The sequence below is a fragment of the Symphodus melops genome (assembly GCF_947650265.1).
Source record: "Symphodus melops genome assembly, chromosome: 20".
In the NCBI taxonomy this organism is placed as follows: Eukaryota; Metazoa; Chordata; class Actinopteri; order Labriformes; family Labridae; genus Symphodus; species Symphodus melops.
This window is the reverse complement of record NC_136710.1, coordinates 18549624-18575922: the sequence shown is the minus strand read 5'-3', so window position 1 is coordinate 18575922 and position 26299 is coordinate 18549624. Positions and strand designations below refer to the sequence as shown.

The following is a 26299-nucleotide window of genomic DNA, read 5'->3' as shown; positions in this document are numbered from 1 at the left end:
TGATGTTTATCCCCATAGGCTGTCTGCACGCCACCTCGACGATCACCGTGCACATAATCAAACGGCTGCATATGTTCTTCTCCACTCTTTAGTCGATGACGTGATTCTCTAAAAATACACGTAGCATTATAAAAGGACACAAATTCACATTATAGCGTTGTGTAGCGGACTCTTTGTCCGCCACTTCCACGTCCGTCTTGCTTTAGGAGACACCCATTCTGCTGTGTCTGACTGTGTTTTCCGTGTGTGTGTGTGTGTGTGACAGAGTGCTGGGACCAGGACCCCCACCACAGACCCAATTTTAGCTCCATCCTGTCCCAGCTGATGGCCCTGGAGCAGCAGGTGAAGGAAGAGATGCCGCAGGACTCCTTCCACTCCCTGCAGGAGGACTGGAAACTGGAGATTCAGGACATGTTCGATGAACTGAGGGCGAAAGAGAAGGTGAGGCTCGGCAAGTTCAAGGTCGCCAAGTGTTTTCAGATTCCTCGAATTTCTGTGTGTTTGAGAAAAATCTTGAAATTCTTCAAGACACTGAACCCTAAGCTGTGTTTAGGTTATAGAAGTTAGGTGACTGAATAAAAACCAACCTCGTCAGCATATCGAGTTCTCTGAACTCATCGCAAAATCATTTTTGGGGACACTTGGAGACTAAACAGGAAGTAAAATACTAAAAAGCAGGTGGGACTCAGCTTGCCATAAATGCTCATCAAAGGTTCCAGCGCGGCCAACCTTTCTGGCATCTTGTTTCACACCGCCAGTCTGTAAACTTGGATCTCACATTCCTCGTATCATTCCCCCTGCTTCTCCTCTCTCCTCCACCAGGAGCTTCGATGTCGCGAGGAGGAGCTGAAGCGAGCGGCCCTCGAGCAGAAGTCCCACGAGGAGTTCCTGCGTCAGCGTGAGCAGCAGCTGGCCCAGTGGGAGCAGGACGTGTTCGAGCGCGAGCTCAGCCTCCTCATCCAGCACCTGAATCAGAACCAGGAGAAGCCCAACGTCAAGAAGAGGAAGGGAACGTTCAAGAAGCACAAGCTCAAGAGCAAGAACGGAGAGAAGATCAGCATGCCTCAGGGTACGTGTGTTTGTTTTTAATACTTGTCTGACAAAGAATTGACTCTTAGCTCGAATGCTTCAGGTGATGTAAATAAAGGAATCTGACCAATTCAACTCATCAATAGTGAGAATTTTATGTCATCAAGGTAAGAAACTAGTGGGAGATTACGCCAAATTTCAAGGAAAAACCACATATTGGATAACCTGCAGTGCGTGAGAAAACACATTAGCGATCAACCACCACTACTCATATTTACAGGAACTTAAAGAGAACAAGGTAGAAAAAAAGTACATAAAAACCAAAACACAAAAAGATGCAATGAAGAACCTGCACCGTCCTGCAGTGCAAGAAGATGTTTAGATAAAGTCAGACACATTGCCACACTTTACTTGAGTACAGTGTGCAGACATGTGACGTCTGATTTAGAGACGCATGTAAGTCTCAGATGGTGAAGTGTATCTTGCATCACGTGCGACCTTTTTATCATCATCTCTTGGTGTGCAACGATCAAATTTCCCTCCCTGAGAATAAGTCTGCACAAAACACCTCGGTACAGAAAACACAAGAGAGTCGAGAAGAGGAAGTGAGTGACAGAGCTCTGTGGTGCGACTGCTCTAGCGTTGTAGCTCGGCTGTATTTAAGGTTCCTGTTGGGGCGGGACTGGTAAAAATAGAGGCTGCAGATCGGCGCTTCATCCTGCTGTCGTCCAATAGATTGTTTCAGAAATGTCCAAGATGACATAACATTAAACATTTTTATCTTGAGCTAACCTCCTGAAGCGACTGTTTAGACCGTGTTCATGGTGAATGATGTGTTCATTCTTTGAAAGGTGGATCAAACGTCCAAACGTCTGACTTGAACTCCTGTTTTTTTTTCCCATGAGTGCTGTTTCCTCTCACTATCACAAAGTCACACAGGCTGCCGTCGCTCAGATCCAGTATGCGAGACGGACTGAGCAGGCATGCGTAAAATGTGTGTGTGTGTGTGCGTGTGTGTGTATTTGTGTGTTGTGGTTAGGCCTTTCCCAGCAGCAGTAGGGCGGTGATGTGGTGGTGGAAAGGGGGGGATGGGGGGGTTGATGAGAGGGTGAGAGTGAGCCAACCACGCCTTTACACTTCCTGTCAATGAACACACTGCCATCTTGCCTCTCTCACTTTCTCGCTCTTACTCTTTCTTTTTAAGGTCTCCCTCCCTCACTCCCTCACCCCTGCTCGTCTCATCCCTTTTTTGCTTCACACTGTGTTGCTCTTGCACTTTGTACTGTCTGGAGTATCTCATATATATAACCCTTTATCCTGCATATTGTAAAAGAAGGTATAAATAGAACAAGCTGAGGGCGTTCTTGTGTAGGATTTAAAGGTTTTATTTTTCATATACACGAGCAATATGTGTGGTGAAATGCATTTCAGGATACTCTCAAGGTTGGGCTTCAATAGTACTGTAGGTTAAAGAAATAATGACTAACTTGGGACTTGGGTTTGGAGAGTCGCTAGTTCAAGTCTGGAAATTGGTCTGGTGGCTCCCTTTCTCCCATCCTGTTTGTGTGTGTGTGTGTGTGTGTGTGTATTTCATCTTATGTGTGTAACATTTCTCAATACAGTAATTTCCCGTAATAAGATTAATAAAGTATATCTTCTCCTTCATTGACAAATGACGGCGATCGAGCGCTAGCTGAAGACGATAGTAGTGGTATGTCGTCATTTTAGTTGGGAAGGATTGCCATCAAAACTATTTATTTTAGGCTGTAGTTTCTGGTTCTAAAGCGTTTAAAGCACTAACCAGCTCAGTAAACCTGTGAGGTAAGCCAGTTAGCTTAAAAGCTAGTTTAGCACAGCAATAAGAACAAGCTAATGCTAGTAGCTGCTAGTTGTGAAACTTTGTAATCTTTGATTTAAATTTTAAATAATAGAAAAAAAGATTTCTATATATGCTCAACAGTGTAAGAGTGGTAGAAGAAATCATTTGGCTTTTCAGAGTATAAAGGAATGTTTTATTAAAAGGTTCCCTTTGAAGCAGCATTGTTAGCATGCAGCTAGCTGGAGCATAAACATGTTGACGTCAACTGCTTGTAGTTACTAGATTAAATGTGAAATCGACAGCGAACACTGAAACAAAAATTATCCTCGTGTGCTCAACGGGGCTTTGTTTGTAAGCTAGCTAGTAGCAGGTTGTTGTAGTAGCTTGCTTGTTAGCCACAGTAATTAACTTTCCTCGGAGACTAAACGTTTAGCTAAATTAGCTATGTAACATTTCAGGTCATTGATTACCACTTTGAGGATTTATTTATTTAAAATACTTCCTTTTAACAAGTACACCATCCTGTAGTTCATAAGATGTGCCAGAGTCGCTGATTCAAGACTGGTAGCTGAAGCGGTCACATTTCCCCTTCTGAATTCTGACGAGGTGCCCTTGAGCATTGCGCCCTCACTCGGACATCTCTCCCTTAGTGCATGCCTATAGACTCCTGTTTGTGCATGTGTTTTTAGAGAGGCCTGGTGCATCCCGAGCTAATAGTTAATTGATATATTTAAAACGAAATTGATTGGTCTAAGCCAAACACAACCCAAAAGTAATCAATTTTACATTTAAGATAATAAATGACCAATGCAGTGGATGATTTTTTAAAATACAATTTTCCCCATGGTTCCTGTTGGGTTCTGTAGACTTTTGGTAGAAGAGGTTCAGCTCAAGCTTGGAGGAAAAAATCAATCTTCTAACACAATCAAACTGAACCCAGACAAGACAAAGCTATACTAATGAACTACTCTCTTCACATCGTTTGTCCACAACATTACACGGAGCAGGTGTATTACTTTGAATAGTACCAGTCATTACAGGATGTTCAGGTGCATTAAGGAGGCTAACTATAACATTGGAAGCTTTATAACTACTGACAGCTCTTAAATGTTTGAGTGTAAATCAATCGAGCGTTGAAACTTGTGTGCATTGTGGCAGGTGTCTGACATCCAGGTGTTCTAACGTCTGTTGAAAATGTCTGTGTGTGTTTTTGTGTTGCAGATTTCATCCATAAGATTACCGTGCAGGCGTCACCGGGTCTGGAGAAGAGGCGAAACTCTCCTGATTTGGGCTCGGGCTCTTCACCCTCCTTTGGCCCACGTTTCCGTGCAATCCAACGTGAGTGACGTGATCTTCTTCCCTTGACTATATACACAACTATACGCAGGTAGAATTATGCACAGGTGCATTAAGGTGTGAAATTTAGAGAACATTTCAAAAACCAAACGATGTGGGATGTGTTTGCCGTGCATACACTCACTATGTTGCAACATCTCTTTTCTCGGTTTTCAAAATTCTCCCCTTTCATGTGCTCCCAACCACCCACTCGTCTTTTTGTCTTCCACAGTTTCCCCAGTGGGCCCCGTCTCTCGCTCTCTCTCAACCCCTCCCTGCCTCCCCGCTTTCTCTCTCACACACACCCTTTTCCCTTTTACACAGCGTGTTCCAGTCCAAATATTATCTGACTTCCTCTCAGCGGCTCAGCGTTGTTTCCACTGCAGCCCTGCTGCTCTGCTCCACCTCTGTCTGCATTTTCCTCGTTTCTGCAGCAGGGGGCACCATTGATCTGCATTTTTAGCCTGAAATGGTCCCCCGGTTTTATATGCATGTAGTGGCTACAGTGCGGTTTGCTGAATTAAAAATAAGCAGGGAGGAATTCATTGCTTCAGGAGAAAAGGTTGAGAGGGGTTTCAGCAGCGGCAGAGATTTACAATACTCTTGTGCTTGTCAGGCTTTTAGACAAACGCCTCAAGATTGTTTCCCTTTGGAAAGAAACGGTAGCCTGTAGGTCACATTGGTCTTAGAAAAAAAACAAGAGGAAATTAGTGGTGAAGCAACAAGCCATGAAAGAGATTATTAAAAACAATTACCACTTGGGTGTTGACATGAAAGCCTAAACTGCGGTGAAACATTTATCTGTTAAAGTGGTTAGTAAATCCAAAACATCTGCCAGCTTCATTGGCTCATCAAATCGGGGGCTGCTTTTTCTTTCACTTGGTAATGACTTTCCTTAATGGCAATCACTACGCCACGAGTGTGTCTGCCATTAAATTCTTTTTAGTGGATATTTATGCCTGCCTTCTGAGTATCAAGCTGAGATTTATTGCCCGCGCCTCCTGAACTTATTTGTCAAACCGACTGCCAAATTGATGCGGATAACTCCACAGAGCAGTGTGTGAGGGCACCGTGCTGCAGAACAGGCCGCTCTCAGGAGCATATTCCACTGAATTAGACAACAAGACAATACACGAGTGTCTGCTGTTTCGTCAGGCGGCCTCTTTGCTCTGCACTGAAATTACAATGACTTTTTAATATTTTTTGTTTGCTTTTATTTAACCCAGAGAGAGAAAAACTCATTGAGATTAGAATTTCTTTTAAGAGAGTCGGAGCTATTTAAAGGTGCATGTTACAAAATGATTGTGTTTGCAGAGTAATGTGCTGGGGAACTTTACTGACCATGATCCTGACTCAAACACGTCTGTACCTCCTCCTGTACATAACATCTTAATACAACACATGCATGTCTTTACGTGATTCGGGGGGCGTGGTTGGTTTACCAGACAGGCGGACACGCCGTCTGCTCTGCGTCCCGTACATTGGAGAACATCACAAAGAACAAGCACAGCTACGTTATTGACGTCGTGGTTGACTTGAGCTCATTTTAATCAGATACAGCTCTGGATTCCTCGACGTGTGCCGTGCTCGTCCGTGAACTGTGCCGTGCAGAAGCGCGCCTATTTTTTCCAAGCGTGCCGGGGCCGAGGAAGTGTACGGCGCTGGAGCACGGATCGGAGCACTCACACAAGTGAAGCAAAGTGGACTTTAGGGGAGAAGCGTGAAGCTGTGGCCCTGCAAACACGCTGCACCAGAACACAGTGAATAAATTAGTGCGGCAGGTTAAAAGTTGCCTCCTCGTTACATGCAGAGTGATTCCAACGCCGCCTCTTCATTAGACGAACAGATCAGGTGTTATACTGAGAAGGCTTTTTTTAAGGGTGTGATCGAGTGTGTATGATTGGAGGTGTTGTGGCAGCACCCACTGAATGTGCACACAGAACGTGAAAAATACTAACACTGTGTTAATATATTAGTGTGTGTGTGTGTGAAGCGTGTGAATGGCAGGTGAATTCTCAACTTTAATAGCACAGTGTGAATCTTTTTCCCCGAGGAGCTGATCTTCTCACACTCTCTGCTTTGTGAACCATCTTGGGTGTCTGTTACTTGACTACGTCGACATGATGAGGTGCTGTCAAAGCTTCTGTGAGGAACTTTGATTTACTGTCAAACTCGCCGACCAATGTGGACAAAGCTGCACCTCTTTTTCGTGCATTAGGATGGGGTTTTTTTTTCCGAGTAAAATCTCACCCGGCTCAAACGCATCCACCTCTGACTCTTTGCTGTGAAAAATGTGAACAAAGGCTGCGTCTGCTGCTGATGGCCTCGTCTGACACAGAACTGGTGTTTGCTTAAAAAGAACAGCAAAGAAATACTCGAGTTCTCTCGCTGATGGTTTTTGCATTTGTAGCTTTTAAAGAGGTATCAGTGTCACTTCAGTCTGTTTAATCAGATATACAGCACTCTCCTGAATGCTCCCTGATAGTGTTTGGCTCGGGTCCACGGGTGAATGCAAGCAGACGAGCTGTTCACCTGGACTTAATGCAGACTTTGTTTCATCGATCCTCCTGGTTAAAACAAGTCTGCACAACAAGAGTCGATGTGGGAACGCTGCGGGTAAAAGTCTAAAAATGTTCGACAAAGCAAACAAATCAGTCGGATCAACCAGGTAGGAAGAAAACCGACACTGCGATGTAAAATTACATTTTGAATATGGACATTTAACATGTGAATCATACAATCATCACTTTAATGAAGTTTTTTTGTTTTCTTGAGCCGTGTTTGCGTCACATTAATGATAAAATATGTGATGCATTGTGCAGGCATGGTGGTGTGACCTTACCTCAGTCAGTTTTTAGTTTCCACTGTTTGGCGTGCCCACACACACACACACACACACACACACACACACACACACACACACACACACACACACACAACCTCGCTGCCATCTCCTGTAGCTCAGTCTTTATGGATTTGGGAGAGTCACTGGTTCAAGTCCCGGTGCGGACCAAGTCTGGAAATTGGTCTGGTAGACGGAGAGGTGCCAGATCCCTTTCTGAGCACTGCCAAGGTGCCCTGAAGCAAGGCACCAGACCTTAACTCAAGAGCGCTCACATTCCCCCCCTATGTGTGTGTGTGTGTGTGTGTGTGTGTGTGTGTGTGTGTGTGTGTGTGTGTGTGTTATGTCGCATGTTCAACTACCGAGTGAAACATTTAATCCCCTTACAGGATCAATAAAGTATATCTTCTTCTTCTCTTGTCTTCCTAAATGTGTAAAAGGCTCCTGATAATATGAGGGCCTGAATGTCCTGAAGTAATCTGCAGTTCATGTGTGAGAAGGGCTTCACATTAAAACTCTATTAAACGTTGTTTTAAGGGCAATACTTGCAGGATGAAGTCGGGTGTAATCACTTACAACTGCAGCCTGATTTTCCACCCCAGCGCCCCGTTTATCTAATATAAACAGAAGTGGAGAATTCTTATTATATAATGTGTTTGACTCTTGGACCCCCGCAGGCTTCCCCCCCACATTACCCTGCCATCTTCGTCCCCCTCGAGAGTCTCAGATGTGTTTGGATCTTCTGTAATTTAAATAGGTGCCGAGTCCCAACCAGCCGCCTCTGGCTTGAAAACCTCCTCCTCCTCCTGGCGGTCTCGTGGTGTAAACACAAACATTTCTTCCAGTGCTTGCAGCTTCACGTCTGGGCACTAGCTGAGCTAACGGGCTACGAGCAACATGTAAACAATCTGTCCATCAGGAAGCTTTAGAAGCGGAGAGAGTTCAGGCAGAGCAGCCGGTGGAACATCAGAGGGGAAAACATTAAAGACGAAATATATTCCACTTTCACAACAGCAATAAATAAAGTTGTGTTTTTGTGCAGGATCAGCGAGGTCGGGCTCCCAGAAAAGCTCTGAAGTAGACCAAATGACGACTGCTACTAAAGTTAGATAACATATTTCCATTCATGCAACGGCTTCAATCTTTTTTACTTAGTGCACAAAACTCAGTTTAATTTGTCTAAAAGTGTTACACGCACAGTTTGGTTGGTTCATCAGCATGATCAGGGAGTGACGCAGATGTATATGAAACGTCATTAAGACGCAGAGGGACTTTCCAACATGCCGAAGAAGAAGAAGTGCATCAACGTTTTCTGAATTGCAGCTGCAGCAGGAGCCGGTTAAAGGTCGTTTTGTTGGAGATGATCGCAGAGCCGTGCAGCTCAGCAGCGTGCATACTGATGACATGCAGGCTGCTGTTACAGTCAACCTGTTTCTCTTTCTTTCTCTCTGCAGTCAGTCCAAGTGACAACAGCAGGACGTTTGGTCTGAGCTCAGCTTGGCCGCTGGAGGCCCCGTCTCTTAAACAAGCCAATGGAGACCTGAGGTTGGGCCCCCACTGGAGGCCTCAGAGCCCGAAAAGTCCCAAAAGCCCGAAAGTCCTGCGTCTCAGTCCGCAGGAAAGCAGGTACAGAAGGGGCCGCTCTTTCTCCTCCATGTTTATGTTTAAGACGAACAAGGATCTGATCGCACTGAACTCCACTCACGTCTTCCTGTTCTTTCAGTTTGTCGATGAGGGCCAAGCTCCTGGAGTCGGACAGCAACGAGAACGGAGAATCTAAAGACGACTTTGAGGAGTACAGACCCTCCACGCCAACCCCTTCCTCCTCTCTTAACGGTATCCACTGTCCTCCGTCAGCAGCCTAACTGCCAGCTGCACATCTTCCATTAGCCGCTGTTAGGATTCACGCTGACACGAGTGTGAATTATAAATAAAAGCCGGATGAATTATAAATGCCTCGCCTCGCCTCGCTCTCTCTTTTCCGTCTTTTTTAAACTTAAAAACCCCTCCTTTTCTTCTCTCTGCAGGCTCTTCAGTGAAGGACAGCCTGCGGCTTCCTCTACCTCAGCGAGACTCTGGCAGCGAGGAGGGGGGGTCCTCCCCGGCTGGCTCCCCCAGGCCCGAGAGGGGCTCGATGGGTGGCCTTTTTAAGAGCACCCACCGGGCCTTGCTGGGTGGCGGCTCCCTCCTGGCCTCTGTAGGACTTGGCCGCTGCCTCGATATCCCCCCGCGGGTGCCCCCAAGAACTAACCCCTCCTCCCTCGGGGACCGCACCCCTTCTGAACCGGAGATCTCCCCTCCGAAGCCCCTCATTTCTGACCCCCCAGTAGTGGATGATCTCATCACTTTCTCCACCTCCGAGCAGCTCCCGAGGCCGCTCTTGGATTTAGCCTTGCAGTACCAAGAACTGAAGCCCCTCCCCCTGACCCCGCCTCCGCCAAACCCACGAGAAAGGAGTGGCCCCCGCACGCCGCAGATCCCGCAGATGCCGCACAGTCCCCAGGCCCCCAGGACGCCCCCGCAGCAGGGCGGAGCCAGCCCGGGGGAGTGGACCCCGAGTTCCCATTCGACAAACGGGGAGCTGGGCTGTGAGGCCTGGGAGCTCAGAGCCGACAGGAGGAGGAGGCCGAGCCAAGGCCTGCACGCCTCGCAGCTCGGTCAGTCTCACATTCATTTTCAAAATGTTAAAGGGTCAATACACCAATTTTAAAGGTCAGAGTCAGTTAATGGGAGACTGTGAGAATATACACACTTTATAAAGCAAGCCTGGGTCACTCGCTCTGGGTGCTCTGCCAGGCGGCGTGGGTCAAACAAAAGTTCATCAAAGGAAGTTAGATATCTGGGAGAAAGCTTGAGGCAAAGTGAGCACACAGAAAGTGAGTCTATCCCCTGAGTCCAAAATCAAAATGTCCAACGTTATAACAAGTCAGTAAACAACCTGCAAGATTAAAGGTCATTGGCTGTTTTGCTCATTTTCCTCATTAATGACGACTGTGTGCAGGAAATGTTTTCTATAATGCAACTGATTAGACATTTTGTACACTTAAATTGATGCATAATCAGGACGGTGGTCAATAGAGGTAGAAGAGGGGTAAAGCTACATGTCTGCTGGGTGTTTCTGGAACCTTGTGGAGAGCTTTTCACACAAACATCGGACAAGTAAAGAGGTTTACAGCACGGTGAATTTATCAACAGAAGTTGTTATCATAAACTAGGATGTTAGTTTGTGCTCGCCGTACCTGACTTCTAAGAGTCTCAGGGTGCGGTCACATTGACAATCCATACCGGCTACCCCCCCCCCCCCCCCCCCCCCCCATGCATGCTTTGTGTTACTATGACGTGTTCTCAGTTTCAACACAGAGAGCGCGACAGCTACTTTACTGACTTTGTCTTATTTTGAGTCACTTTCATCAGCGTTGTGTATCTGCTTGTGCTCGTGCATGACATGCACCATGTCCAAGCACACCTCTCTTAAGTGTGCAAAGCCGAGGACATGTACCGTGCCTGAGTACGGTAGGGTTTAGGGTTGAAGCGTGCTATCGTGGAGAGCTATGGGAAACACAGTCAGTCGTAGACGTGAGCACTGACTGTATTTCTTTCATGACTCGGCTCTTATCCAGATCCACCCCCGAGCCAAATGTAGTCTAATCTGCATCCAAAACTGGGAGCTGGGGAAGACTTTAATGCCAAACTTGAAGTTTCAAAAGTCTTTGTTCAGAAACCGGAGAGTGACGCACGTCGGCTTCGATCGCTTCCAATGTACAGTCTTTGAGCTGGGCTGAAAGTAGGGCGTCACTTCCAGAATATTTAGGCATCTGCTGCTTTTCTTTCGACCGCTTCTGACCATATTCTAAATCATGGATATTTGCTAACCTCCAAACATCATGAAAGAGCATAAGTAAATCTCTGCGGTGCCCTTTCAAATGTCAGTCTCCTCTCCAGATTGGATCCGCGATTCTGTTTTTGTTTTATGTGCATGATTCATCCCCATTTCCTCAAGAGTACCCAGCATGTTTAAGAAAGACCCCACGCTGGATTTGGATCCAACTTTTCCCTTGAATAATGCAGCACCTCGGCATGCCCCCCCCCCCCCCCCCCCCTCATTTTTTATTATGCCTCTTTTTAGGCGAGATCTCTCTGACACAAGGGAAGCTTCAATGCAGCACAAGGCTTTTTCATTTACTTCAAAGCTTGTCTGCAGCTATTTGCATATCTCAGGTAACAGCTGGTCCTCTGTATTTCTCTGCTAATTCTTGCTAAGCAAAGCTAGCATCCAATCTTCTGTTGTTTTCTCTCTTTCAAGTCGGTTATGCACTTTTCTTGTAAAGCAGGGTTCAGTGCAAAACATCCAGCAGCAGCACAGCTGAGTCCACACAGACAGAAACGGCTTTATTTGAATTTTAAATCATCCGGACTTAAACAGAAGCACAAAGTCTTCCTGACCGCTTCAACAGACACTTTGGGCTCTGGATTAACTTCTTCAACTCCAATCCCAAACACAGCTTGATTTATAATCAGCATGATTTAACACTTTTATTGTTGTAAAATTAGATAATTGAGCGTGTTTTGTTCAGTGAAAGGATCGCTTTAAAACAACACTGAAAAGTTATCTTTACGAGGTATAGAGTTTATTTACTGACACCACATCTCTGACAGATCATTAGAGAAAGGCTTGTCTCCCCCCTCCTGTCACACAGGTCACCATGTGGTGGACACTGTAGCTTCAGTGTTTAGCCAGCTCTGCATGTGGTGGACACTAGCTTCAGTGTTTAGCCAGCTCTGCATGTGGTGGACACTGTAGCTTCAGTGTTTAGCCAGCTCTGCATGTGGTGGACACTGTAGCTTCAGTGTTTAGCCAGCTCTGCATTTGGTGGACACTGTAGCTTCAGTGTTTAGCCAGCTCTGCATGTGGTGGACACTGTAGCTGCAGTGTTTAGCCAGCTCTGCATGTGGTGGACACTGTAGCTTCAGTGTTTAGCCAGCTCTGCATGTGGTGGACACTGTAGCTTCAGTGTTTAGCCAGCTCTGCATGTGGTGGACACTGTAGCTTCAGTGTTTAGCCAGCTCTGCATGTGGTGGACACTGTAGCTTCAGTGTTTAGCCAGCTCTGCATGGGTCTGTAAAGCTTTCTGCGTTCTAACCTCTCTCCATGTTTCAAAAGCATCTCCAACATTGATCCTAGTTTGAGCAGCTTTCTGCTGCTGGAGCTTATTAGAAACATGCAGAGGCTTTTTAGCTCGGGTACAATCACTTCTATCTGAAGCAGTTCCACTGCCCGCTTCCATCGCTGCAACACCTGTTGACCTGATAACTGCTCTCATATCTGGCAAACCCAGGGGCGTCCAAAATGGCCGCCTACCTCGAGTAAAATGATGACACTCTCTTCCTCTGTGATGATGAAGGAAACCTGATGTGTTGAAGCTTCTCTGACAACAATGCAGCAGCCAGTATGTCCTCCTTCTGACTTTAGATTCTGCTCCTGAATGCTCTGGATTTGATTGGACCAGAGAGGCCGTTTTGGACGCCCCTGGGTTTGCCAGGCAAACAAAAACGCTCAGTGTTGGAGTGACATATGGCGGATTTTCTAAATTGTGACTGTGATTTAAAAAAAAAAAAAATTCTGGTTGCTGCTCATGATTTGTTGAACTGCAGGAAAACTCTGAGACCTGTTAAATTCAGGTCTTTTTTGCACGGATGTATAAAAAACGTTGCTTTGAGAGGCTCCATGGGGAAGATGTTAGTTTCACCGCTGGCACATTTTTTTTATTGCTTGCGCCCTCATTTGGATTGGAGCAAAATCTCACACAGAGGCGAATCCAATGTATACGCCTTCATGCCATGTATAAAGGCTACACACGAGACGCAATGAAAGAGGGATTAGCATTCATTCTCCGCTCCTAATCACGTGTCCAAATTGGCACTTTTTTCGTCCTCTGGGGGCATATTTCTACTTTTGTTTCCATTCATGTCGGTGTCATGCAAGCAGACATGATCTGCATTCCGGCAGCGCTTTGATTTCAAGTGCTTTCACATGTTTCTCCCAAACGTGTCTTTCTTGGAGGCACTGGCTCAGTTTGCTGCTGTAATGAAGGCGGCGATGCTGTTGGTTGTTTGAAGAGCGAGTCGGCTTTGCGGAGGGCTTTAAGAGTCCCCCATGGTAACATTTCACACTCTATATCTGGTCCGTTTGACTCACAAAGCCACAGAGAGGTTCTCACGGCTCTGCCTGCAGGTACGGAGCGAACGCGCCTCGCCTCCTCTGCATGCTTCCAACCGTGAATCACAAACTGTGTGTGTGTGTGTGTGTGTGTGTGTGTGTGTGTGCACATTACACCGCTGCAAAAAAAAAAAAACAACCTTGCATAATTAAACCGCGTGTGCTTTTTGCTAAACATCTTAACATGTTTATTGACTGTGATGACTGTGATACACAGACTGCCACAAGGATGCCGGCGGTGAGTGAAAGAGGGAGAGAGATGAGTGCGACAGATTCCGTCTCGGGCTCTCATGTGACTCCTGATTGCTCTTTTCCTTGTCAGCTAAAAACGCTCGGCAGCCGGGGAGAGATGCTGTTGATGTAAATAATGCCATTTGGCAGACGCATCACATTTGGAAGTAGCAAATGTTCATTCAGGCTGATTTATTCCCAGTTTAATGTTCTTGTCAGCGCTAATTCAGACTCGCTGTTTGCTGCTGTTGCAGCTTTGTCTGCTCGTCGCACAGCGCCATGTTGTTCTTAATTTACACCGATAACATCAGCATTCTGCGCTGTTGTTTTGCAAAGAGGAACGCACAACTCTTTTGTTCCTGTTTGGACCCGTTCTTTTCCCCCTACAGGTTTTATGTGTTCTTCAGGAAATGAGACAGTTTATGCTTTTGAGATTTGGGAGGAGCTCGTAAAAGAGCAGCAGGGCAACACGACGAAGATTAGCAATTAAAGCAAAGCAAGAAAGAAGAATGATGAAGAGGGTTAATATGTTGACTATTCAGCCCTATATGCTCCAATAAGGGGATCATCACTATATATCACTTATAAATTCAGCTTCCTTATTCTGACAAATTCTCCTTAGCGTGTGAAACGTGTTTTCTTACTTTAGCCTACAAATGAAAATCAACGTGCAAAAAAAAAAAAAATCTTTTTCAATCAATGTTTCAATACCACGAACAAATCAGAGTCCCAGGGGCTCTCGCTCTCTCTCTCTCTCTCTGTCTCTCTCTCTCTTTCTCTCTCTCTCTCGCTCTCTCTCTCTCCCTCTCTCACACACAACAGTAACTTTCCAATCTGTCTGAACCAATGTGACTGGAGAATTAAAACAGAACTTGTGTTGCTAAATCTGCTGCCATCTTGGCGCTCAGCTGCCGTCATATATAGCTTTGGTCAAGTGATGAGAAGAATCAGCATTTTCTTTTTTATTAACTGTTGTGTCCTTAGAGTTTGGCAAAGAACGTCACTCTTGCATCACCATAGTCTGTGACACTTCTTAATGTGAAGCCTGATACCATGGAGAACACGTCAGGATCTGTTGGTTCAATGTGAGCTTGTCTCCCTTTGACGCTATGGAAGTAAAACACGTACTAACCTGTTTTTCTCCCTCTCATCAGTTTTGGACTTGCCTTTGTGCCAGGACACACAGGACCCTGATGACAAGCCTTCAGTGCCCTTCTGTCTGCACCCTAACCCGGCCCTCTGGAGCCCAAAAACCCGCCGCCTGGAGGTCAGTGTCATCCCACGTCCCCGCCCGTCCGCCATCCGCCCCCGCATCGACCCCTGGAGCTTCATCTCGGCCGGTGGCGGGAACTCTGCCGGCCGCAGCCCGAACCGTTCGGACAGCAACCTCTTCGGTTTCCAGCCGTCTCCGACCAATCCTTTCCACAACTGTGATCCCTTCCCCTCACCGGACTGCGACCCCTTCGCCCTCAAGGCTGACCCAACAGTCGGCTCGGAAACAACTTCCCCCTTCGACCCTTTCTCGGCTCCCTTCCCCACCTCTCGTTCTGCGCCGTGCTCCACTAACGGCTCGCCCACACTGCCCACGTTCCGCATCGTGCCCCTAAATCCAGCGGACTCGCCGCTCATCGACCTGGGTTGGGCGGCCTGCGGTAAACCCCTGGACGGCACCAAAGAGAGGGTTCACCCCCGCAGGACGCTGGGGCTCAAACCCTTCAAGTCCCCGACGCAACTCAGAGACGACCGCTTCTAAGTGGGTGGTTTTTATCACAGGAACACAGTCCGGGAGCTCTTCCACTACTTTGCCTTTCATCTAGATGAGGATCTTAACCATCACTCAACCCACTGAGGGGGGCGGCGGCGGGGGGGGGGATTCTCTTAATCATCGAAGGCCCTGTTTGCTCCCAATCTGCTGCTTTGAAAAGCCAGTTAAAGGTGGCACCTTGGATGGTGGGATATCGGCCTTTCAACCAATAGCTGGTGCCCGTTTCATTCCCCCTCTCCATCTGTGTTTCTCTTTCCCTTTGAACGAGCAGAACACAGATCAGTCGTCCCATCTTCAGATTCTATCAGAGCGCTCACATCCCCTCCTTTCATCTCTCACACCCCCCCCCCCCCCCCCCCCCCCCCCCCCCCTTTGAAGCTTTGCGACAATGCAGAGGTGGTTAAGGCGACTTGCACAGCTTCATCTCCCTCTACCTCTCTGCAGACTGAAAGCCTTCAGGACAAGTCGGAGTGCCTTATTTTGTGAAGTGCTTTTTAATATACATCTTTTTAAGGTGCCTCTAATGGTTGGTCTGGTGCGTAGGGAAGATGCTCCGAATTTGGCTTACATTTTGACGAAATCAGCTTCACATTTCCTGGGAGGAAAGAGGATGTCAAGCGTGCATTTATGCACCTACATCTTTTCCAACAGCATCAGCCTCTTGCATTATGGGAGAAAAGCCCTCAGAGTGGAGATATTCCGGGCGGGTTCATGAATCCCAAGTCATAACCGTGACCCAGGCATTCCTCTTGGAAGCAGATAACATTCCAGTCACATTCCCCGGGAAATGCCAGGGATTGGACAGATCATGGAGCTGGCAGGGGACACGGCGCAGGAAGCACGGACGGGGGAGTCCTCTGCATTCCCCTTCTCATGCCAAAGAATGTGACAGCGTAAGGGCTGGGACAAAGAGTGTTTGCAAATCATTTATTTTTTTTTTCACCTCCATGGAGTGCCAGACGGGTTTGTTAGCCAGCACAGAGAGAGCCCAGATAATCCCAGAGAGCGTCGAAAAACAACTTCACTGTATTCTTTTGTATCAGGGCGTCTTACCGCCACCTGTCTCATGTGGCAGGAAAGTATTTGCAAATGTTAAAACATGCCGATGTGGAGGCTTTACATGGAGAGGAGTTGTGTAGTTGTCGCCTTGCAAAGCCAGCCTTTCGATTTCACAGCGTCCTGGACACAAAAACACGCCTTTCGATCCTTTTAATTGCAATTCTTTCAACATGGCCGACGTTAACGCTTGTTCTTGAGTTCTCTTGGGCCGTTGGACACGTACTTTAGATTTTATTGTTTTTATTCTTATTTTACTCGACAGTAGTTTAGGACGATTTCAAGTGTGAAAAGTCCTGTTTCTTCTTTTCTTTCTTCTGATGTGTCCGTTTTTTCATCAGGTGGCATCAGATTCCAAAAGTATATATACGTGTATGTATATATATGTATGTATATATATATATATATATATATATATATATGTATGTATATATATATATACATTTTTTTTAGTTATTTAAAATTCACCGACAACATTAGCCTGTGTGTGCTGGCTTTGCAAGACGGGGATCTGCATCGCTCCTGAGCTCATGTCCTTCCTCTTTGTGTCTTTTAGTTTGTTTTGTTTTGTTCGCCTAGAAGAGTCCATCCTTCACCATTTTAAAGTAGCTTCAAACATCTGTGGAGTCATGATGAGAAACGTGTGAACAAACAGAGCAGAGAAGCTCGACATAAAACCATCACGCAGGGAAAGGTAACCATTAGAAAGTCTAAAATGTCACACTTCTTCCCAGCAGAAGTCTCAGACCAGAATGAACAAAAACAACAAAAAATTATTTTTCAGCACTCGTTAAATGTTGGATTGTTTTTTTTTTTACCTGTTTGTTTTTCAAAATGAATTCTGGGAAATGTATGACTTTAATGATTGGCTGCACAGCATGTAGTTAACGCAAATATTTATGGCACGTTAGCACCTGAAAGAGACCCACTAATGTAGCCGTTACCCTCGTCTTTGCTGAGGCGTTACTGATTGGGTTAATCTCTGTCGCCGTGTCATTGGAAGACAATAACGGTCTTGTTCCGACGTAGAGCGAGAGCTTCGTCTCTGAAGGGGAGAGCTTTGTGATTAGCTTAATAATCCTAAAGACGCACAGAGCAGGCTGATAGCGATAATTAGCCTCTTGATAAGAGCAGGGAGCATTAACAAAGCGTTTGGATATTTGGTTAATTGATTTGCCCAGACGTTAAGTGAAAAAAAAAAAAAAAAGCCCTGCGTCCTCCTCTAAAGGTATATCGAGACGCTTTTCTCAGCTTACGTCTTAATTAAAGCCTCTTTTTTTATGCTTAAAGTTTAAGACGACCTGAGACGTCTCCTCTCTCTCTCTCTCTCTCTCTCTCTCTCTCTCTCTCTCTCTCTCTCTCCTGCCTTTTTTATTTTCTTTGTTGACGCGAGCCAATGAGCTTCTGACCGGATGAAATCTCAGCTTGCTCTACGTCCTTCGTCCTCAGGGGACGGGGGACACTTTCCATCTTTCTTTCCTTTACATATATATATTTTTTTCCTCTTCTTCCTCCTACACCTTTTGCTTCCTGCGTCTCTGGTTCTCTTCAGGGCACTTCTGTCCTGACGCCGCAGAGCATTCAGTTCAACATCAAGGTTTCTATCGAAGTAAAGAGGAACGGAAACAGCTCTGCAGGAGCCGATACACACAGGAAACTAAGTTTGAAAATGCAACGGGAGCTTTATTGTACATGTCCGCTGCACCCTAATGTGTCCCCTCATCATTTATTGGACCTCCAAGTAATACAACAGAGAAACACAGTGGTTGAAAATGTCTCAAAGTGTTTAAATTACCCCGTACACTGTGTTGCCAAACCACATCTAATTTGCTCATAGCTGGTCTGAACGGCCACACAAGAAGATCAAGAGTGACAAACAAGGGAACTTCATGGTTTGTCCGTTTCTGCAAATGGCCCCAAAACAAGCAGATGAAGTCGTTTCAACACTTTAAAATCTCCTCATTTGAAGCTTCAGGTGCTTCATTTGTTAAATCCACTAACAGCCAAATGAATGATCGTTTTATTTGTCACAACCCAAACCGCCATAAGAGTGTCGGGGTTTAAGGAAAGAGTAGTGTGCCTCACCTTTTAAAACCGTCCAGGAGTCATTTAGTCAGAGTTTCTTAATAACCCGTTCACACATGCACTAAACTCCTGCAACATGTGCTGGAATGTGTGAGGATGAACAAGCTGAATTTTTCTCCCTGATTTTTTTTCTGTAAACCGGCTTGCTCGGATTACTTTGCTTACAGCTAAAGGTCGGGTAAAGAATTCAGCTGATGTCATTCACACATCCAGCTTCGAAAAACTTCAGGAGTTTTGTGCAAGTGTGAAAGAATTTCTAGAGTTAAGACCTGTTGCTCCTCCGCCATCTTCTCATTGAGTCCTTTTCATGTCCTGAGACCCCCCCGCTCATCCAACAGGGGAACTTGGTGCTGTGAGAGACGCACATCTCGGGCAGCCTGAAATTGTATTGACGTGTTCAGGCGTGCATGAGCTTTAGATGAATTTAGAAACGGGTTAACAACAAAGATAGGTGCAAGTGCAAACTGTCCCATGATCCCCTCTGGCCCAATCCGACCCCTCGCCTGCTGCATCTCGGCTCTGAGTGCTCCGGATCCTCCGGATCCTCCGTCATGCTGTGCAGAAGTTGGAGGTTTAATTTCGGATTTGTCTCTCTCAGCAGTGTTCCCTACCTTCCCTCGCGCCCCTGTCCGCTCTGACAACATTTCCCCGACGTGACAAGTGATGAGTTATTGCCCCGTCTCCTCGTGTCAACACACAGAGCCACGCAGAGCTCTCCTCTGATAGTCATTAGGGCTCAGGTAGCTGTTATTGTCATCGGAGCTCCGCGTGGAGAAAGGAAACATGGAGGAAATTGAGATGATTGAAACGTCTGGCAGATTATTTCTGTCACCAAATTCTGAGTGTGTCAAATATCCACTTCAGCCTGCCAGTCATGTCTCGTCTGTTTGTCGCCTTCGCTTCTGCACTTTGAGATTTTGATCTTGAAATATGTTACCTGCCGTTTTCGAGCCGGCTGCAATAACAAGAAGCCACCGTCCCTCACACATGTGATTAACTCTTTTCCGATTGCCGCCGTCGGAGTTCATTTCCATTTGGAAGTGGTTCATTTGGAGTGATGAGAAACTTTCCTTCTGCAAAGAAACAACAAAAATATACGCATGTTCTTTAAGATGAATTCAAAGAAGTTGTAAAAAAAAAAAAAAAAAAAAGCGCCCTCACCCCTGTGATGTGAATCAGAAGGAGCTGTGGTTCGGTAGCCGAGGGAATACTCTGGACACTTTGGAGGAAGTCTTTTGCGGGCGGGGACGTCGATTCTTTTGGCTGTCACATTCAGGAAGCGTAGCTGCCACTCCTCTGCTGCAGCTGACAGCAATAAGAAAGTCCTGACGACTTGTTTGTGACGCTCAGCTCTTCCAGGCGTCGCCTCCATCCGTCACAGCGAATCAGTGTTCCTCGGGTGAAAACTGACAGCAAGGAACGGGAGTGAAACTCTCAGCAGGAGGGACCCAATATCTGGCCACCTGTGAGCCGCTTTTAGATCCACGCAGCGGGTTTGACGATCTGAATTCAGAGATCGAGCTCACAAACAGCGGCCCTCATCAGGGAATGGCAAACGGTCAATACATTACATGAATAACAGCTAATGAGTGGACACAATGGACGACCCGAAGGCCTTGACCCTCATCACAGTTGTGAGCGCGCTGGTTGTGTTTCTGATTTTCCAAGGTGATAAATCAGACGTATTATCCACAAGAAGAAGAAGAAGAGCTGGTTGTTTACTGCCTTTGTGACGGGTGAAGAGCAGGTCACCGGGGTTATACTCCTTTAATTTAGCTTTTCAGACGGTGGACATGTGTACATGCAGACAAATGGTTATCATTGACCCTCATTTAATCATTGATTCATAAGAAGAGGAGGAGGTAAGAAGTAAGAGACGGCTTTAGTACAGTATGAGCTTCATAGAAGGACTACTCACTGCTCCAACATAATCGTGACTTCTCTTCTCCTGGAGACGATTGGACGAGGGTGAAGAGAAAAACTCGGTGATGTTGTTTTTTATTTAAGAAATCGTAGCTCGACCGATCAGCTTGGAGTCCATTCTGAAATGACAGAATTGATGGCCTGACATTTCAGCAGCTTTCACCCCATTTATGCCTCGCTGCCATCACTTGTTTTCAATTAAGTGCGGGTTACAAATAGAGCTGCTTATCAGCCTCGTTTCAGCTGTATCAGAGCCAGACGTCAGCGCCACGGCTCGTGATTGCTCTCCCTCTCTCTGGCTCATTTTAAAACCCCAAAACACCTGCCCGTGCTTTTGTTTGGCATCAACAGGCCGAGACTAAATGATCAAATGCGACCTTTCATTGACTGTACAGGAATCGCACGTCCCCAAAGGGACGTGGACAAAAGCCACGTCTGCACGAGGCGCCGCCAGGTGCCTGATTTAACGCTCGGCCTCCCAAAGTGTGAATATTATTACTCGTTCTTTTCAGTCTGTGCGTCCAAGGTCACCATCTGCTGTCCTCCTTCGCCATATCGATGAAAAACTGAAAGGAGACCAATCAGTTTCCAGGACCACAGTGACCACGGCTCTAAGAAGAGGCTGGCGCTCTGTTTCGAAAATCAACGTGGATTTTAATTTAGTCCAGTCCCCGCCCCCCCAATCCTCCTCTAACAGCTCCGGGATTGTGATTATCCCTCTTGATGGCCGGCTACTGACGATCAATGACCTTGTGATCCTGCAATGGAAGCTGGTAAATTTGGAAGTTTCTGTTGAATGAATGCGCCGCAGTGTGAATGGTTGACAGAACAGAGCTCTTGCGTCCAAAAGAGACAAAAGGGAATCATGTTTTTTTTTTTTTTACAGATATAAACATCCTCCTCATTTTAAAGGTTCATCAGCCTGTATAAAGCATCAGTGTGACAACAGTGTACACCTTGAAGCCTGTTGATGTAGCTACTACTCAGAACAACTTTTTGATTCAAAGTTGATCAAATATGGAAAAATCTTCCGTTTCGACCGCTCCGTGCTTCAACAGGGAATTTAATCAATCGAATAAATTAGCTCTAAAACGGCAGTTTTAACATTTGAAGAACAGACCGTGAAAGGTGTTTCAATAAAGCCAGCAGCTTTACGCGTAAGGCTACTAATGTTCATTCACGCAACGAATGAACAAACTCGGCGTCTAAAATGTCAACGTTCCCATCGTGTAGACAACCAGAACATGCAGTGTGCTGCTGCTGGATCAGGGCTAAGTCACTCCTGACGCTGATAGACGTCTTCTAAGGCTCGGATATAATTCAGGCGAAAGTATTTGACTTCAGCTTGAGGGTATTTAACAGCAGGTGGTCTCTTTCAGGTGCTAATGCTCCAGCTTAAATAACTGAACTCTAAGTGATCCACAGAGGTAATTTAAAATGGTTTCGGATGGTACAAATCCCCATGACTCGCTGGTCAAATCTCTCTCTGTGCTGTAACAGGCTTTTCCCTCCGACGGCTTCCCGGCTGCCAACTGAGGAGGTTTTCCAAAACTCATAAAAAAGGTTGGGGGGGGTGGGGATATTTATGAATGGCCATCGTTTTACACACTGGATCAAACTATTTTTGGATGGCCATGGACGCAGTCTACCTTAGGATGATGGGTCGTTTGCTTGGAACGTTTTTTTTAGGTTTTCACTGGAGTATTTAAGATGTAAATATGGGTGCTTCATGTGTGGCAGTGATTTCACTTTCTGCCTCCTTAATTCGAACGAATCTGAACCGAACACATTCCTCTATCAGCCCAGGTGTGTCGCAGAACTTTTTTTTTTTTTTTTCAGAAAACTTCTCAGAAAAAAAAACTTGAAATCAAGTTAGAAGTATACATTCCAGGAAAAACCAATCTCAAAGTTCAGTGTAATATCCCCCGTGAGGCACCCATACTGATTTTTATGTGCATAAAACTGCTAGATAGAATCAAGGTTTTTACGTCTCTACTTTAAAGTAGTGGACAAATTCGACCTCCTCTCTGTCTTTGTATCTTTTTGCTTTTGTTGTCATTGTTCCGATTTCATTTCCATGTCTTATTTTGTGTTTTATTACAACCCAGGCGATGTGATAACGCAATCATTGCATTGCCCTGGCAGCCATTTTTACATCTCTCACAGTCGTCGGGCTTTGGAAAAAAAAAAAAAAAAAAAAGGAAACAAAAAAAAAGACGTTATTGCATTTTTGTGAAATCTCGCACTGGGCTGGGCCTAATCAACTGTTTTTACTGTGCTGCGTGTCAAGAGGACTATTTCTGTATACTGTATGTGAAAATGTTTTTATTTCTCTTGACTATTATAATGGGTTTTAACCTGTGGACAAAAAAACAAAAACAAAGGAAAAAGCTGAAAATGAGATGAGACCAAATAAAATGTAACACTCCTGACTTCTCTGTGTCCTTATTTATATCGGAGCAGACGCATTATTTTATCCATTAGTCTCGTTGGAACATAAACGTTTTTCTGAATATGTTAATACATCAGAGTTAAAGTTGATTGGTTGTATCGGTGTAATTACGTTTTGAACGAGTCGTTTGCATGCACTGTTTGAACTCACTGCCTCGTTGGATGCCAATTAGGAGTAAACAAAACCTTCATGTGTCCTATTTGCCGTCAACTATGGAAGCCCAGAGAGGACACGCATATCATTATCTCCCTTGTTGTTTGATTTTGATGCCCAGTGATTATTTCTTCATGTCAACATCAGCATAATAATGGTTTACAGCTTTCATGGAAAGCTCTTTAAAGCAACAAAACGTAATTGTTCCAGCGTAAGACATTTGTTTCTAAGTTATGTAATACAACAATAATTTTCAACCGGGATAATGGCGTGAATTCATTTCCCTCACAGCGCCCGAGTCGACAACTTTCATTGTTGTGTAACTTTGGTCAAGAAGTGTGTCTGACTTCACAGCATTTTTGAACAGAGCTAACAAAAGAAGCTAGCAAACCTGTCTTTAGCGGTCAGACTATAAGAGGAAGAGGACGGTGACAGATGAAGCTCAGGATAAGAGAAATGGAGAGAGTGACCAAGCAAGAAGCAGAGTGTACACCCGTGCAGATATTAACGCAAGTTATGTCTCAGGTTTCTGAGTCTATCTTCAACTTGTATCTCAGCTTGTATGTAATAAATGACCCGCTCTAATGTAGCCTTGTAGCTGCAGCCTGGAGTCGACATGCTAACAGCTGAACACACCGACTTCACATGCTAACAGTTTTCAAGCACTGAACCCTGTCAGTCAACTTGATGGTTTAGCTCCTTTCGACGTCTTTGCCGGCTTTCCATGTGTAAAAGCACAACAGCCCCATGTGTGTATTAGGACAGCGCAGTTGCACTTGGAGACCTTTCAAGGGCGCCAAAGTGCTGCAAACTTAAAACCTCTGTAATGTTGCTTTAAGTAGGACAAAATTGTTTGCTGGTCAGCTTAAGATACATGAGCTCAAAAGGAGAATGAAAAATCAATCCTACTGCTTGTCTATCGGTCTTTGTCAGGGGAAGTATCACTTGCGTGTGTCTATCCGCCATGTGTCAGGTATTGTTTGGATAGGAACAAGAGAAGGTTTTTTACATCTCCAACCTGGAAAAAAAGGCTTTCAACCACAAGTGGAGAACATAACAAAGAGACTTCGGATGGATTAAGAACAGTAAAAACTTGTACTGAGCCAAAAGTATACTTAAAGGTATCCAGCAAAACAGGAAAAACGTGATCTTCATTGTCAGAAGAAGTCTGCCTGGTAACAACTGAACAACAACAATCAATCACGTTAATATTCTTAAATACATTGTCACAATATTCTATGTCATCTTGAAAAGACTCTGTCACTTGAAGTCTTCATCTGGGGCATCGTTTGAGGAAGTTGAATATCTGTATTAAATCGCTCAATAACTGCTGAGACATCCAAACTCATCAGTGGATGTTAAATATCTCTATGAACTTAAATTTCAGAGGCATTTGTGTTTGTTTGCAAAAGTTGTTAAGACAACCTTAATTCATTTTCTCTGTATATAGAATTGTCCCTTTTGGTTTTCCATAGTTACCTCTAAAAACCCTGTCAAAACGTTCACAGAAGCAAAGAGACATATTTTGTACTGTGCAAAAAGTTAAAGCAAACTGTGTGTGTGTGTGTGCGTGTGCGTGTGCGTGTGCGTGTGTGCGTGTGTGTAGGTAAAGATGCTCTGTCAGCTGTGAGACCGGGTGTTTTGCAGCTACATGACAGGTGTTGACATCGCCTGGCTTGTTTTCCTAAACAACACAAATCTCTGGGTCAGTGGTGCAGACCTCTGAAGGCACTCACACACTTTTTTTTTTCTTCTCTGCTGTGTTCGTGGCTTGTCAGACAGCTGCTCCGTTTTTCTCGAAGGGTGTGACGTCACGTGTCATCCTGGGTGTGGAAGAATAGATGATGTGATTCTTTTGGATTTTTTGACGCTTGTAAAAAAGTTTCCACGACAGAATCTTGTCAGATTCTTTGCCAGGTAAGGAATTTATTTAAAATATTTCTGACCAAGGTTTTTGAGGTATCAAATAAGAAACAAAAGAAGCTGTTGCATGTTTTGTTGAGCACATTGTTTTTTGTTTTTTTTTGTTTTTTTTTAAAGGTCCATGGAAGGTTTCTGTTTTTCACAAATTGATTGTCGCCCCCCGGTGGTGGAACAAACTCCATTTGATCTGCAGAGTCCCTTTGCACCTTTGAGAAAATGACGATGGCGACATTTAGGATGGTTTTGACGCTGGTAAGATATCTGGTCACTTCCTGTCAGCTCCTGTGTGTCCGCTCAGACTTCAAGCTGTTTATCTTCCCTTACTGACATTGTTTCCTCTCCTCTAGATCCTTGCTTGTGTTGTTCTGACTCTTTGATGTTTGATAAATGTTTTTTTACGGTCGACCTTCAAGGCCACTTCAAACTGCATCTCATGCCAATAGATTTCAGTTTATCTATAGAATCTGTAAATAAAGGGTAAATTTGTCAGTATTGAGGTTTCTTTTTTGTTTGAACACTTTGTGCTGCCTTTAACTGAAAATGGCTTGGAGGGAAATTGCAGCCGATGCAGCCCAGCAGCGCTCTCACTTCAAATATGAAATTTCATCCCGAGAGAGGTCATCATCTAAAACATGAATCTGTTTGAAGAATGAGAGGAACGACGTGTGGAGGCTGCGTGGCGGTGCTGATGATGTGAGACATTGCTCCACTCTTTACTATAACTCTCTTCCTTCTCGTCAGGCCTGTCAGTCATGTGGATAACACAGAGGTTGGGGAATCAGCAGCGTCAGCGAGGACGTGATGGAGAAACTATGCAAACAGCTGACCCTCCTCCATCCCGGTGTGAGTCTCTCAGGCTCTTGTTGCCATGGACACGGTGAGTTAAAGTCTGTGAAGTGCAGCTGTGAGGCTCTGCAGTGCCTTCACACTGAGCACTCCCTGTTTTTTTTTTTACATAGTCAGTTCAAAATGATTAATATTAGGTGTCTCGTCTATTCATTTCAAATAAACTAAACATAATATTTGGGATGTCTCAGAGGATTTGATCTGTCCTAATGGACGTGTTTCTCTTCCTTCCAGAGCATGCATTAATCCTGCGTCATTACCAGCTAATAACCTTCCCAGCCTTCACAGTGCAACCTGTCTACATGACTCAATGAGGCATTTCTAATATGCTACCTATCAGAAAGTGTCCTGAGTAGAAGAAGACTTTGAAAAAACATAACAGTGGGGCGCATAATTCAGACAACTGAGGCGAGAGGTACCGATTTAAAGTAGAGAAAGTCTCAATGTGAACGAAGACGATGCGATGTGATCAATGGATCAAAGTGAATGACTCTACCACCCCGCCCATTTGAACAACTTAAATTAGAAAGGAAAGTAGATAGAGTAGAAATGTGGAAAAGGAGCCACAGGTCAGACTTGAACCCTCCTCTGTCAGCTCCATAAGACAATAAATGTAATATGAA

At 45.2% G+C, this 26299-nt stretch overlaps 1 protein-coding gene across 1 annotated transcript in view; it reads left to right on the top strand.

Annotated features, from left to right (window-relative positions):
• The window catches only part of LOC306841219 (mitogen-activated protein kinase kinase kinase 11), a 35911-nt gene extending 20333 nt beyond the window's left edge, over nucleotides 1-15578 (top strand). Inside the window, exons 4-10 of the mRNA XM_079370967.1 lie at nucleotides 266-441; nucleotides 823-1069; nucleotides 4070-4186; nucleotides 8480-8651; nucleotides 8749-8861; nucleotides 9053-9682; nucleotides 14628-15578. Of these exons, the coding sequence (XP_079227093.1) occupies nucleotides 266-441; nucleotides 823-1069; nucleotides 4070-4186; nucleotides 8480-8651; nucleotides 8749-8861; nucleotides 9053-9682; nucleotides 14628-15226 (2054 nt within the window). The 3' untranslated portion in view covers nucleotides 15227-15578. The remainder of the gene's footprint in view (nucleotides 1-265; nucleotides 442-822; nucleotides 1070-4069; nucleotides 4187-8479; nucleotides 8652-8748; nucleotides 8862-9052; nucleotides 9683-14627) is intronic.
• The last annotated feature ends 10721 nt before the right edge of the window (nucleotides 15579-26299 follow it).